This window comes from Panthera leo, chromosome A1 (assembly GCF_018350215.1).
Source record: "Panthera leo isolate Ple1 chromosome A1, P.leo_Ple1_pat1.1, whole genome shotgun sequence".
Lineage (NCBI taxonomy): Eukaryota > Metazoa > Chordata > Mammalia > Carnivora > Felidae > Panthera > Panthera leo.
The window spans coordinates 196,981,337-196,995,522 of NC_056679.1; the positions used below are offsets into that span (position 1 = coordinate 196,981,337).

A 14,186-nucleotide genomic window follows, 5' to 3' on the forward strand; every position below is an offset into this window, starting at 1 on the left:
CCAGCGCTGCGCTCTCCAGCCCGGCCCCGCGGGAGCGCCCTCCGCGCGTCCCCTCCCCCAGACAGGATGCCCGCCCGGCGCCCCCGCCCGCGCGCGCCCGCCCCTCCACGCCGCTCCCGGAATAGACCCGGAGCACGCCTCGCCCCCTGGGCGGCCGGCCGGTGTCCCGGGTCCCGCACACGCCCGCGCCACGCCCTGCCTTGCGACGCCCCCGCGCCCCTCCCGCTGCGCCCGGGGGGCACCCGCTGCCGGGCTCACACGCCCCGGTGCCCGCGCGTCCCACCCCAGCCGCGACCACGCGGTGTTCCGCTCTGCTCGCACTCCGCTGGGGAAATGGGGGCTTGCTCTCGCACCTCCCAGCTCATGCCATCTTTAGACTGTCACAACGTGTCCCCCCACTCCCACCCCCCTCCCCCTCCGCCATCCCCCGCCTCCCCAGTGCAATCGAAACCTCTCCCAGCGGCTGCCACTCATTTCCTGGCTTGGGGGTTTATCTCCTCCAGTCGACAGGTCTTTCCTGAGCACCTTCTAGATAGTGGACAGGGCGCTGCGCTGGTGCCCTGTCAATAACGGTGTGAGAGAAGAGTGAAATAATAATATTAAAGATCTCCAAAGAGAAGAGCGTCGAAGCAAAGGGGAAACAAGAGAGGATTCAAAGGTGGGCAGGCTTGGGATACTTCCAATTTTTGAGATTCTTTGTGTCTTAACAGATGAAGAAATGACAACACGGAGGGATACACGTTGTGGAAACGAATGCTTTTAGCATACAAAATTTAGTGCAAGGTCAGTGCGCCCTTTCCAAAATAATCACAGCACGTAGGGAAAATACTGCTATGGGCAGTGTGGTCTGGGAATGGGATTTAAATTTAAAGTTGTATGAAGAATGTCAACTTCTTTCATCCTATTTAGTGTATCTCTGTGGAAAGAGGTATAACTCATTTACAGATGATATCAAATGTCTACATTGAAGACCTTTTATAAAGTGAAGTCCAAGCCCAGTTTTCCTCCTAGACACCCCTCCTTCCGAAGAGGGGCCAAGTCTCTGTTTTCAGTTTTGACTAGACAACTCCTTTAACTTAGAACATCCTGGCATTGGGAACACCTTGTACAAAGGCAGAGAGACAAGAACAGGCTGGGAAAGAGTATCCTGCACTTTCCTGGACTGGGAATTATTTCCTCCATTGCTTTTATGGCAAGTTGAAATTAACGCTGTCTTCAAAAAACTGTATGGCTTTTGTTTGTAGCCTGTATACGTGAGCACTTGGAGGAAATGTGGTGTGCTGGAAAAAAAAAAAAACAACACGATAGGATTTGAGTCTGAAAACTTGTGTGTGAGGTCTTGCTCTACCAAGTGAACAAGACTTGTTTGCTCATCTGTGTTTTGGGAGACCTTTTATTGACCTCATAGAGCTGTTGAGAGAGCAAACGAAATGATGGTACAAACCCACTTTTTAAACCATAAATAGCTATAAAAATGTGAGGCAGTATTATTTTCCAAGTTCCTCTTTGTTCCTGCCTACTTTTCCAATTTGAAAATGTCAGTTTAAATCCTGAAGCAGGGGTGCCTGGGTGGCTCAGTCGGTTGAGTGTCCGACTTCGGCTCAGGTCATGATCTCACAGTTCGTGAGTTCGAGCCCCACGTCCAGCTCTGTGCTGACAGCTTGGAGCCTGCTTCGGATTCTGTGTCTCCTTCTCTCTCTGCCCCTCCCCCACTTGTGCTCTGTCTCTGTCTGTCAAAAATAAATAAAATATATTTAAAACATTTTAAATCTTAAAGCAGACAACCAACAATTTACAAGTGGATTAAATTCCCAAAGTTCACTGTTTGAATTCCGAAACACTTGGAAACAAGGCTGTAAATTGCAGTTCAGTTCCCAGGCTAGCCCGTTAATACTTTTAAAAGTGTAATATTTCATTTGAAAGAATAAAAAATGCAAAATATAACAATTGCAAAGGCCGATGGAGGTTTTGGTAGAATTTTAAAAGAAATTTCAGAAACTTTCAAGAACTTTGGAGGTTCATCAGAGAATTGGAACAGAGAAGTTAAAAAGACTAAGGAGAATTTACATGTATCTGTGGAATAGTTTATGGAGCGGAATTAACTGAGCTGTGGACCAGGAAAAATGTATAAATGGGAGAACGCAGTCTGGGCACAGTTGGGCTAAGGATTACGAAGTCTCTGTGAAGGTGCAGGCGTTCTGGTTTATATAATTACTCACAATGCCCACTGGGTGGCACTGTTGACTCAGTTGACTGCAGCTTGGTTGCTGTCTGGGTAAGTGAATGAGAAACCCTGCTTGTGGGTTTGGGGCAAGGAGTAACTCTATGTATTTTTTCTGTCCTTTTCATTTAATGGGGTCTTTCCTCACCACTTTTCATCAGTTCACTGAGGAATATTTGTTGCATTCTGTGCAAGTTCCTGTAGGGAAAGTAACACTAAGTAGGACTGGGCTCCGTTCTCAAGGAATCTGCAACCTAGTAGAGGAGATGAATATGTACAAAATAAACGAGTTGCAAATTATTATGTGAAAAGTGCCAGAGGAGAGATATACAGCGTTCTTGCAGTTCATCAAGAGAAAGCAAGAGTCTCTCGCTGATCGCAGAGAGAGTGCTGGATGAACCTGCAACGGAGAGATTACATTACAGGCAGAGAAAACAGTAAGAGAAGAACCACAGAGATGGGAAACCGCAGGATACGCCTGCACAACCATTTGGTTTGGCGCGATGGTGGGGTGTCGGGAGGTAAGCGCCCAGTGAAGGATGGGATGGAGGTTGTGAATGCCCCGTTTCCCCCTTCCCTTCCCATATCTCTGCGTGAGTGTGGCCCTCTGACGGGATTTTTCTTGCTCCATCCTGGGTTTGTCCCTGCTGTCTCGAGCGTTATGTGTGGCGAGCTCTGGCTCTGTAAAAAGATATCAAATTTGATCCCTGTGAACAATACCAGGAAGAAAGCTTTCAACTCCCTCGTGCTCTCCCGGTCTTGTGAAAACAAATGATACTCCCCAGTCTCATTCTTAGCTTATCAGGTGGAGCTGGGAAGCCCTGGGAAAGAAAAATTTGGAGGCTGAAGATTCTTTGTCCCAGTGGAAGAAACCTACTCTAGCCTTCTCCCCTGTCACCTTGCTTCTAGGCCTGCTTGCACCACGGTCACCAGAGTGAACATTCCTTGATCGCCCTCCTATCCCCCTTAAAAATATGCGATGGCTCCCCTCTGCCCTCAAGTGTAGAGTCCGAGTTCCTTGTGATGGTATTTGGGGTGCCTTCTGCACTGAGCCCCTTTGCTCAGCACAGATAAGCAGCTCAGGAGATCCCGGCAAGAGCAAGAAAATCCACACATCGGGCGCTCAGACCTGAGATCTCGAACGGACTCTGTGGCCGCGGGAATCTCAGTTCTTCGGTCGGTTCATCAATGCATAGTTTCCTAGTTACTTCTCTCCTGGCCTCTTCCCGCCCCCCTGCCCCCACCCCCCCCAGATTGCAAGCACTGTGAGGGTGGGTGCTGTGTCTTACTGCTGGATCCCTACTGCCTAGTGCGGTGCCCCACATCCGGTAAGTGGTGGTGAGTACTGTGGAGTGAGTCAGTGAAGAATTGCTTGAGGGTGCACGAGACTTCTTTCAGTGCATGTGTCCTGGGGAGGCGGGGGGGCCCCATTTATCCTCTGGGACTGCTTGTTCGCTCCTGTGTTTGCAGGGGGAAATGAGACTGCAGTGGGGTATTCTGCAAACCGTCCGTCTCTGCTTCCCAGCCTCACTGCGTGCGGCCGTGGGCGTGCGGCCCAGTCCACTGAGCTTCTCCTGGGCTCAGGGCCCCTCTCCCGAGCCTCTTTGTGCAGAGTGAGCCCCAGAGCCCCTTGCTCGAGTGTCTGCCCAGGGCTGGTGGCTGGATGAAAACTTCTCTTGTTCTACTCAGCACAATGTCGCCATTATGGCCCCTACCCAGGGAAATGACACATGTCTGCTGGTCCACCCTGGGCCCCGGAAAGCAGATGGAGAGCCGGATGGCAGCTGCTGGGAGAAAGAGAAAGAGTTTCACGGATGACACCGTCAGGTTTCTGTTCCAGGGCCCGGGGCTCCTACCTGTGGCCAGGCCACAGGGCTTAGCTTCAGCACTCAACAGAGCCCAGTGCCTCGGTTGTGTCTGGGGGAAAAGGAGCTTTTGTTTTCAGGCCCAGATGCCGCATGAAGCCTGTCCCCTCTCTGTGGGTCCTTTCTCAAGAAAAGAGCACTCTTGGCTCCTTAAATGAGGCTCACAGACTGAAGCTCCTGAAGGGCCAGGCAGGGGAGCGGTGTGTGTGAGCGGCCCCCGGAGTGCTGGGGTCCATGGCAGAGGAGAGCACTGTTGTCCCGTCAGAAAGGCCAATAGCCAGCAACCTGGGCCAGCGTGGCCAGCGGGAACATGGGCCTGGATTGGCCACCGCTCCAGACTTTTCAGGAAAGCCCAGAAATGCAGATTTTAGTATAAAGTCTTTTGATTTGGGGCGCCTGGGGGACTCGGTCGGTTGAGCATCTGACTTCGGCTCGGGTCCTGATCCCACGGTTCGTGGGTTGGAGCCCCACGTCGGGCTCTGTGCGGACAGCTTGGAGCCTGCAGACTGTTTCAGATTCTGTGTCTCCTTCTCTCTCTGCCCCTCCCCTCCTCGAACTCCGTCTCTCTCCTCTCTCAAAAATAAATGAATCTTAAAAAATATTAAAGTCTCTTGGTTTAAAAATGTTGGTGATGAATTCCAGGTGTTTTAAAACACTGCAAGATGGTCTTAATTTGACCAACAGATACCTTTGTGGAAACTTGAGGGAAACGATGGCCTCATGAAGCCTTCTGGAGAGTCTGTCCATCTGGGTGCCTCCACCCTAAGGGTCCGAGGTGATGCCCAGCCCCTAACACTGCCCCATAGGCTGACTCTCTTCTGAAAGGCTGCCTGTGCCCTGTCTTCATCTCTAGGCTGCAGGCTGACCCCAGGCTGTTCCAGTCCGAAGGGAATTTCTGAAGCCTGGATTCAGAAAAACTTTAGAGCAGAGAGGAACCTGAGAGATTAGCCAGTATGGTCTTTTTCGTTGTCCCGTAAGGAAACTGCAGCCAAAAGAGGGGAAACGACCTTATTTGAAATCACACAAGACCTAAGAGGCAGGGCTCTTCTCGCTGGGGAAGAGCGAGATCAAAGGCATGATCTTCAGCCTCTCTGAACCCCCATGGCTCATCTAAATCTAACGACAGCTCCCTCACGCGGGGTTTGTGAGGCTTACACGGCACCGTGTATGGAGAGTGCTTGGTGCCTTGCCTGGCACAGAGGAAGTTTCCCCAAATTCAGCCAGCACGCTGTTTAGCGAGGTATTTGTTGCACAGCAGTCAAATTCATGGCCAAATTCATGGGCTTCAGGGTGACACATCCCTGAGTTCAGGTTCAGGCTGTGCTACGTACAGCTGCGAAATCGTCAATGGATGACTTTTCGAGGGCTCAATTTCCTCATCTGTAAAATGAGGCTAAAAGAAAAGCACCCAGAGGATTAAATGAGCTATGTCAGGTGCTTAACTCAGTGCCTGACCCGTTGTCAGGAGTGCGAGTTATTATTGTAATCAATACGGGTTTCCTCCCAAGAGGCTGTCAGATGCTTGTGGAAGTATTAAGGGATACCGAAATTGCAGCCACACGGCCGGACTGCCCCCTGCAGGGAGTTTTTTCTAAATCAAACCACTGCAAATGTTGATCAGTTCTGGCAGGTTCTTCGCTGCAAGAACGCCTCATACTCTTAAGGTAGGAGCCTTCCAGAACTTCAGCTCCTGTTACCCAAGGGTCTGCTAAGGAGTGGCGTTTTGTATGTGTGGTTAAAAAAATTAAATAGCGCTGCTATTTTGTCAGAAGGGCAAATCGCTGAGGACAATTTCTCCTGATCCAGGTGGGCAAGACCCTGTGAGATAGGTGATCCCACTTCTTCTGTATGACAATAAATTCTTTACGCACAAGAAGGTGTTGGAGACTTGGCTTGAGATGCTGCCGTTAATATTCATTTTCTCGAGGAGCCGGCGTATTGGTCACGTCTGCTTTGGTGGCCAAGTGACAGAATCGCAACTCAAACCAGCCTAAACCAGAAAAGGAATTTATTCGCTCAGAGCGGGGCTGGGGGGCCGAAGGGGTGAGGCTGGCTTTTAGGCCAGCTCAGATCCAGGAACGCAAACAGTGCATTCATCACTTTGTCTCCATCTCCACACTCGGCCTTCCTCTGCTTAACCTTCATCTACAGGTGGTCTCTCCCAGTCTGTGGCAGAGAAGGTCATGGCACTGCAGGCCTTTATAGATGGAGATTCCGGCTGAGAACGTCAGGGCCCTTTGCCTGCATTTCCAGCACTGGACCAGAGGGGGCACTGGTAGTCTGGGTGAACCACCTGATCTAGGAATGCGGGAGATGCCCAGCGGTCAAATGCACACCTCCCCTGCAGCCAGCTACTGTACCTGAAGTATGGCATTCCGACCTTACCACCCTGTGAAAGAAGTGTCATCGTTCCTATTTTACAAGCCAGTTCCACATGGTATATTAGTGTGCTAAAGCTGTCTTCACAAAATACCACAGACTGGGGGACTCAAACGATGGAAATTTACTTTCTCACGATTGTGGACACTGAAGTCCAAGCTCAAAGTGCCATCAGAGTTGGTTTCCTCAGAGGCCACCCTCCTGTTGCCTCTTCACATGGCCTTTCCTCTGGCCCCTGCATCCCTGGGGTCTCTGTGTGTCTCAATCTCCTCTTCATATAAGGACACCAGTCTACTTGGAGTAGGACCCACCTTAATGGCTTCATTTAAAGGCCCTCCTTCCCAAAACAGACACATTCTGAGGTACTGGGGATAAGGGCTTCAACATCTGAATTTGCGGGGACACGATTCGGCCCAGAACCCATGCTTGGTAAATGGTGAGGCTAGGATTTGCACCGAGGGAGGCTGAGTCTAGTCCTCGTGCTGTAATGTCCCTGCTGCAGCTCATGACGGCACCTGTGAGCCCAAAGGCTACACAACCTGGGGCCGCAGCGGGAGGGACTGTATCCAACGAAAACCGTCCAAGGTCTGGGAACTTCCCGTTGGCACACACCTGGGAACCAGCCAGCGGTACATGAGGGTCTTGGCTCTCTGAGGTGGGCAGGGGCTGGTCAGGCCCTGCTCGATTGTCAAAGAAGCCTGTGTTTGCTTCTCTCTGCAGAGTCTTCTGGTTGCTTTCCCCTTGGCTCCTCAGAGACCACTCTTCATGAAGAAACTGAGGGAACACACGTCTCCTTCTCCCCTCCCTCTTCTGTCAAACAGAGCAGTGCTTCCTAAAGTGTGGAATTCAGACTCCTGGTGGCAATGTGGGACGGATTTATTTATTTATTTATTTATTTATTTATTTATTTATTTATAATTATTTAAAAATTTTTTTAATTAAAAAAATTGAATATAATTTATTGTCAAGTTGGCTATTACAGTGTGCTCTTGGCTTTGGGATAGGGTCCCATGGTTCATCACTTACATACAACACCCAGTGTTCATCTCGACAAACACCCTCTTCAATGCCCATCACCCATTTTCCCTCCCCGCCCCCGTCATCAGACCTCAGTTTGTTCTCTGTATTTAAGAGTCTTTTATGTTTTGGGGCGCCTGGGTGGCTTAGTCAGTTGAGCATCCGACTTCGGCTCAGGTCATGATCTCACGGTTCATGAGTTCGAGCCCCGCATGGGGCTCTGTGTTGACAGCTCAGGGCCCGGAGCCTGCTTCGGATTCTGTGTCTCCCTCTCTCTGCTCCTCTCCTGCTCACACTCTGTCTTTCTCTCAAAAATAAATAAAGATTTTTAAAAAATTTAAAAAAAGACTCTTTTATATTTTGCCTCCCTTTCTATTTTTTACCCGTCCCTTCCCCCATGGTCTTCTGTTAAGTTTCTCAAATTCCACCTATGGGTGAAAAGATACATCTGTCTTTCTCTGACTGACTTCTATCACTTTAGGATCATACCCTCCAGTTCCATCCACGTTACTGCAAATGGCAGGATTTCATTCATTCTCATTGCCAAGTAGTATTCCATTGTATACATAAGCCACATCTTCTTCATCCATTCATCAGTTGATGGACATTTAGGCTCTTTCCATAATTTGGCTATTGTTGAAAGCGCTGCTGTAAACTTTGGGGTGCAGGTGCCCCTATGCATCAGCACTCCTGAATCCCTTGGGTGAATTCCCAGCAGTGCTATTGCTGGGTCATAGGGTAGATCTATTTTTAATTTTTTGAGGAACCTCCACACTGTTTTCCAGAGCGGCCACACCAGTTTGCATTCCCACCAGCAGTGCAAGAGGGTAATGTGGCCCAGGTTTAGATATTACACACACCAACATATTTGAAGAGTTATGAAAGTATTTGAATCTGTATGAAAAGCCAATAACTGGTCCTTAGGCATCCATACTTTCACCGAGAGTGCTTAAAATAGAAATGTCAGGAATGAGTCCTTGAAAGAAACATACCACGTAAATAGCAGTAAGTAAATAAAGAATCTGATGGAACTCAAGAAGGTTGTGTTTGAGTGACTGAAATTTGGGAAACACTTTTGGTCATGGGCATAGATGTTACCTTACTTTGTGACCTGATTCATCTGCACACATGGCCCTAATTTGCCCTGAGGACTAACTCTGAGTGTGTGTGTGTGTGTGTGTGTGTGCGTGTGTGTGTGTGGCTGCAGGCCTTTGGTTTCTCTTGCCTGTGCTCCTGTGCCAATCACCTTGGACCAGCCCAGGTAAGGAGGCAAGGGGGCTCCTGGGTGGTAATGAGAGGCTGGCCCTCGTCTTCACAGCTTCTGAATTTTATTTATTTAGCCTCACTCCAGGGCTTTTGAGTGGCTTGATAGCAGCTCATGGCTGTGTATATCAGCAGGTGTTTATCATTGTGTGGTCAAGACTTTTAGCAACTTGAAGTCTGATGCAAAATGAAGCATTTAAAACCTAATTCCACGCGGGGTATTACCGGAGCTGGCACAGTTACGGGATGTGAATTACTACGAATTTTAGCAGAGCTTTTCCCTCCTTGAATTTCAAGCCCTTCTCCTCCACGTTTGGCTCTGTTCAGTGGCCGGCTGCAGCCGCTGACACCTTCCGCAGCCAGGCCCATGTTTCTGTTCCAGGTGCCTGTGAAGGTGAGCTGGCTGCTTGTCCTGATCTGCTTAGATGCTCGGTGGGCCCGTTCCTGTGGCTGCAAAATGCGGCCATTGTATTGACTTTAACTCTCACGTTTTGCGATTTCTGTGCCCCCCCCCCCACCCCTTCCTTAAGTTCTGCTTTACTAATGTAAGGTTGCCCCCCAGTGTTCAAAAAGGTCATGTGCATGGGGAAAAGGTTTCCTTCTAGAACTTCAGAAAGTCTGGCACAAATGTGTTGCATTTGTCCATAAAACCCTCACCATGTGTGTGAATCACCTGGCAGTCTTATTAAAATACAGATGTGTATTGAGTAGGTCGAGGGTGCAGCCTGCCATTCTGCACCTCTCACATGCTCCCAAGGTGACTCCGGTGCTGGGGTTGGGGACCACACTCCAAGTAACAAGACTTAGAGTGATTTTCCCTGCATCTCGTCAGTTAATAACCACAGTGCAAGCCACAGACAGTCTCCACAAAGCCTGAATGAATGAGAGGCATCCTTTCTGTCTCCCTGTGTGTTCTCGCCCCTGCCTGCCTTCCCACCTCTTCTAAATTCATTCTCCCCTTCATTCATACCTCTCTGTCTTCACTGGAACATTTACTTCCTCAAATACACCAAACTCTCACCGACCACAGTGCCTTTGCTCATGCTATCCTCGGTGCTCGGGAACACTCCCACCTCTCTTTTTCCCTTGGCTCCTTCGTTTTCATCCTTCAGCGAGTCCGTGAAGTGAGTTCCTCTCTGCCTCTCTCTCCAGTACTCTACTTGTTGTGCAGTAGCCATCTCTGTGTGCCATATTTCTCTGTTACTTATGTACAGTCTGTCCCCTCCTCTAGACCAGAGCTATATGACAGTCCATACTGCCTTACACACTGTTGAGTCTTAAGTGCTCTTGCCTCCCAGCAGATGCTCAGTAAGCATTTGCTGGGCGTGTGTGTAGGCGGGGAGCAAAGGGTCATTCTTCAGCATCCTTTTGCACATTTGAGTCACCTGTCTGAAGGGGCTGTGGTGGGCATGATACTTAGAAGAATCATAGGATGAGAGGTCAGGAAAGGAGATACTTTGAAGCCACATCTCATCTTGAGAGATGTCAAATATGAAAGAAGTGTTTCCCTTAGGACAGGAATAGGAAATACAGTGGAAATAACAGTGAGTCTAACATTTCTTTTTTTTTTAATTTTTTTTTCAACATTTTTTATTTATTTTTGGGACAGAGAGAGACAGAGCATGAACGGGGGAGGGGCAGAGAGAGAGGGAGACACAGAATCGGAAACAGGCTCCAGGCTCCGAGCCATCAGCCCAGAGCCTGACGCGGGGCTCGAACTCACGGACCGCGAGATCGTGACCTGGCTGAAGTCGGACGCTTAACCGACTGCGCCACCCAGGCGCCCCAGTGAGTCTAACATTTCTTAAACAGAGTTATGTCAAATTAGCTCATGACACGCTGGATTAAACAAAGGTACTGCAGGGCTCTGAGGGACTTTTGGCAAGGTGCCTTCTGAGTCCCTAAGGCGAGGGACAGTGGCTGTGGCAGGGACACCGTGATTCACTTGCCTAGAGGCCCTTCCTTGTCTCCCCCATCTCTCTTCTTTCTCGGCATAGCGCCTGCCACCCACTATCAAGTCTCAAAAGGCCCAATACATGACTTCCCAGCCTTCTGTGCAGCAAGGCCATGGACCTGTTCCTTAGTCCTGCCAATGGGACCTGAGAAGTCTCCTGAGGACTCCTGGGATAGCTTTCTGATCAAAAGAGACACATCAAGAGAAATTTCTTTCCTGTTTTTTGATGTGGTCGTATGAAGACACGATGCCTGGAGCCACAGCAGCCTTTTGTAAACATGAGGGGTCACATCTGGGGACAAAAGCCACTGTACCGAGGAGGGTGGAATGGACAGATGAAAAGAACCTGGGCCCCTGATGGCATCGTCAGACTGCTAAACTGATTTCCTGCCGTGCAGGGCAATATGCACTCTCATTAAGTCACTCTTCAGAAGGCGCTCCTTACTTGTGGCAGAAAACATCCTGACTGCTAAGCACGGCTAAGCTGGTCTAAGCCCCAAAAGGCTGGACTTGGCTCCTGGCTCCATCAGGGTAATCATGTGTCCTCTTGAAAGCTGCTTCCTCATCTGTGAGATGGAAATAATTATTATTTCCTCCCTCCTGGGTTGTTACAGAGGCTGACTGACATGACATGAGGCATATATGAGGCATCGAGACTGGCACACTGTAGGTACTTACTAACGAACTATTGTCATTATCATTATTTTTTGGATCACGGACCTGTATTTGTTGGAACATCTTGTGCCATCTTGCAGGACCCCACATTCTGCAGGAAACAATCTGGGCGATGCTTACGTTGTCAAATTTTAATGTACAGAAGGAGAAACTGAGGCCAAGGGAGAGCTTCTCTCTAGACACTTTTATTTTGGAACATGTGCACGATCGGTCTCTTCCCATTTCACACATTTCCACTCACACTGGAAACAACAGAAGGACACAGGTCTGGGTTGAAATTATGTGCTTTTATGGGAAACAGAAAAACCCAACAACAATAACAAAAGCCCTTCAATCTCGCCAAGTTCTCAACCAGTGATAATGAGGCAGTTTCAATGATTGTGTCTGGCTGGGGACATTTCTAAAGGGTCAGGACAGTTGAAATACACTGGCCAAAAAGAGAATTGCAGAGAGGGTTGATGTTTTAAATGAGAGTATGTTAGACCTCTTTTTGGCCCCTCATCCCATCACCCTTTCAAGTCATAGTCTCTTCTCAGTTTACAAAGATCCTTCCTGAACTTTGCTCAAATGCGATCTCTTCCAGAAAGCGTTCCTTGGTCTCCACCAACTGCATCTACCTTTTCAGGAATGCTACAAACATGCTCTCGTGCCATCTCCCATCACTTCCCGCCTTACAACCGTCACGTTTGAGTTCATGCCTGACGACACCCATTGTTAGTAGGCATGCCCCCCACCCCGGCCCAGATCCCGTGTTGCTCATCTTGGTGTTCCCATCTCCTTCCCTTATTCCGTGCTCTGTAGACAGCAGGTGCTCAGCATCAGCAGGTGCTCAGTGAGGGTTTGCTGGACTGAAGTCAGTTCTATATTTGCCACGTCACGTCACCAGCCTCTTGACAGTGATAATGGTTATTCTCACTTCTTCGTCTTTCCTCCATGACCTCAGAGTGATCTAAATCAAGGCATCTCCAAGAAGGAACAGACCCACCAAACATCACCAACTTGGGGTCAAAGGTTTGGGGAAGGGAGGAGAGGAGAGAAGCTAAAGTTAAGCTTTTACTCCTGTTCAGGAAGGCAAGGGGGCAGGGAAGGCAGCCACTGGGGAAATAATCCAGGGTGATCGTGAACAGTGTTGGCCAATGCTTCATTCTGGAATTCTATAAGCAGCCATTCTTCCAAAGGTTTCCCCAATGAAACATGGCCAATCTTGCAGTGGGAGCCGATGACTGGTGGGGGGCTGGTTTGGTTGCCCTTTTAGCCTAGGGACCAGCAGGGGTAGACCAGGAAGCTCTCTCTGGGACATGGCCTGTCTGATGTTTACAGGGGTATTAGAGGTTGTCTGTCTAGTTGTACTGTTGGAGCTATGATGGGAACGTTAGCCCTGTGGTGTGTTGAGTTGTCAGGCACATTGATTGTAGTAAGGCCAAAGAATACAGGCTGCAGTACTGGGCCTCTCTTCCAAAGGGGGGAAGGGTCAGGAGGTGCTGGGAACAGTGGGGGTGAGAGGAGGGTCCCAAGAGGTCCTGCAGCTCCAATTCTAACAGGTGCCCTGCTGTGGCTCCTGCTTCCAGCTCCCGCGTCTTCCCTCGTCTCTGCGTCAGGGCCAGGCAAAGGGGCCAGTTGCAAGTGGCAGAGGGAAGGGAAATGCCTTTTCTTCCCCTACCGTGAGACTTGGACAAGGGAGAGGTTAGGATCAAGGACAGAAGGAGGAGGACTGAGGAGCTGCAGAGAGGCCAAGGCCCTATCCACTTCTGTTTGCTGCTGTATCGAGTAGATCCGAGGCCCACACTGCCAAGCGCATCACCCCCAGAGAGCACCGAACTCTTAATTGGAGAGGTGGAGAAAATTCTGCACGGGCTCTCAAAGGCGCTCAGGGACTTAGGGAGATCGCTGTGGCTCCTCCCATGGGAGGCCCCTCTGGGGCCAATAAGGTGTGAAAACTCCATGGTCAGCATCCACCCTGGAGACTGGGGCAAGAGCCGAGAAGCAGAGAGAAGAGAGACTTCTTCAGGCACCTCCTTAGGAAAGAGAGTTGGACCTTGGGGGACTCAGGTTAGGGACAGATGTTTCAGTATAAAAAGGATCCCCAGCAAAAGGATGGGAGTCCCCTCAAATCCCTTCCCAAACCCCAGAGCACTTAGAAAAGAGAGAGTAAGGAGCATAAAAATATCTCGATGATGTGGGCTTGCCTGACAGTACAGAAAAGCAAGTCTCATGGCAGGCAGTGTGTCCCATTACACAAGAGAGGATTATACCGAGCTTCAGTATAGAGATTTTACATATATCTTTATATAAATGCATATATATTTATAGAGCCTCTGCCTAGAACAGCCGGGCTTGCTTCTTCAGTTCATTCCTCTTCCAGAGGGCCAGCCGGTCAAACTCAGAGATGGTCATGCCGAAGACCTGGTAGAACTCCTCCTGGGACAGGTGGCGCTGAAATAAGGTGGGAGGGGACAGAGAGGGAACGCTTGAGGATGTGAGGTGGAGGCTGGGGGCAGGTGCAGGCAGAAGCGGACCCTGTGTGTATCCTCTGGGCGTGCTGTGCTTGGCGCAGTGTGTGACCCACAGGGGTGTGGGCTGCGTAGATGTCAAATGGCAGACCGTGTGCATGAATGCTTCCTCAGAGGGGCTTCTGTAGCTGGTCTGGGGAGGCCTCCCCTGCCCAAGACTCAGTGGGGATTCTATACTTCACCTAAGTGCCTCCTCTCCATGCTTCGTGGCGGACCCCACCCGCCCGCATCCTGCTGCCTGCATTCTGTGCCCCAGGGGGTGTATGGATGAACGCTATTCCTCCTTCCTTTGGGAGTAAAAG

The 14,186-nt window shown here is 49.8% G+C and overlaps 1 protein-coding gene across 5 annotated transcripts in view; it reads right to left on the reverse strand.

Moving 5' to 3' along the window:
- Positions 1–11,642: 11,642 nt before the first annotated feature.
- The window catches only part of ABLIM3 (actin binding LIM protein family member 3), a 110,472-nt gene continuing 107,928 nt past the window's right edge, over positions 11,643–14,186 (reverse strand). For all 5 annotated transcript variants that reach the window (XM_042949678.1, XM_042949658.1, XM_042949667.1 and 2 more), the window contains one exon: positions 11,643–13,807. In XM_042949678.1, the coding sequence (XP_042805612.1) occupies positions 13,694–13,807 (114 nt within the window). In that variant the 3' untranslated portion in view covers positions 11,643–13,693. The remainder of the gene's footprint in view (positions 13,808–14,186) is intronic.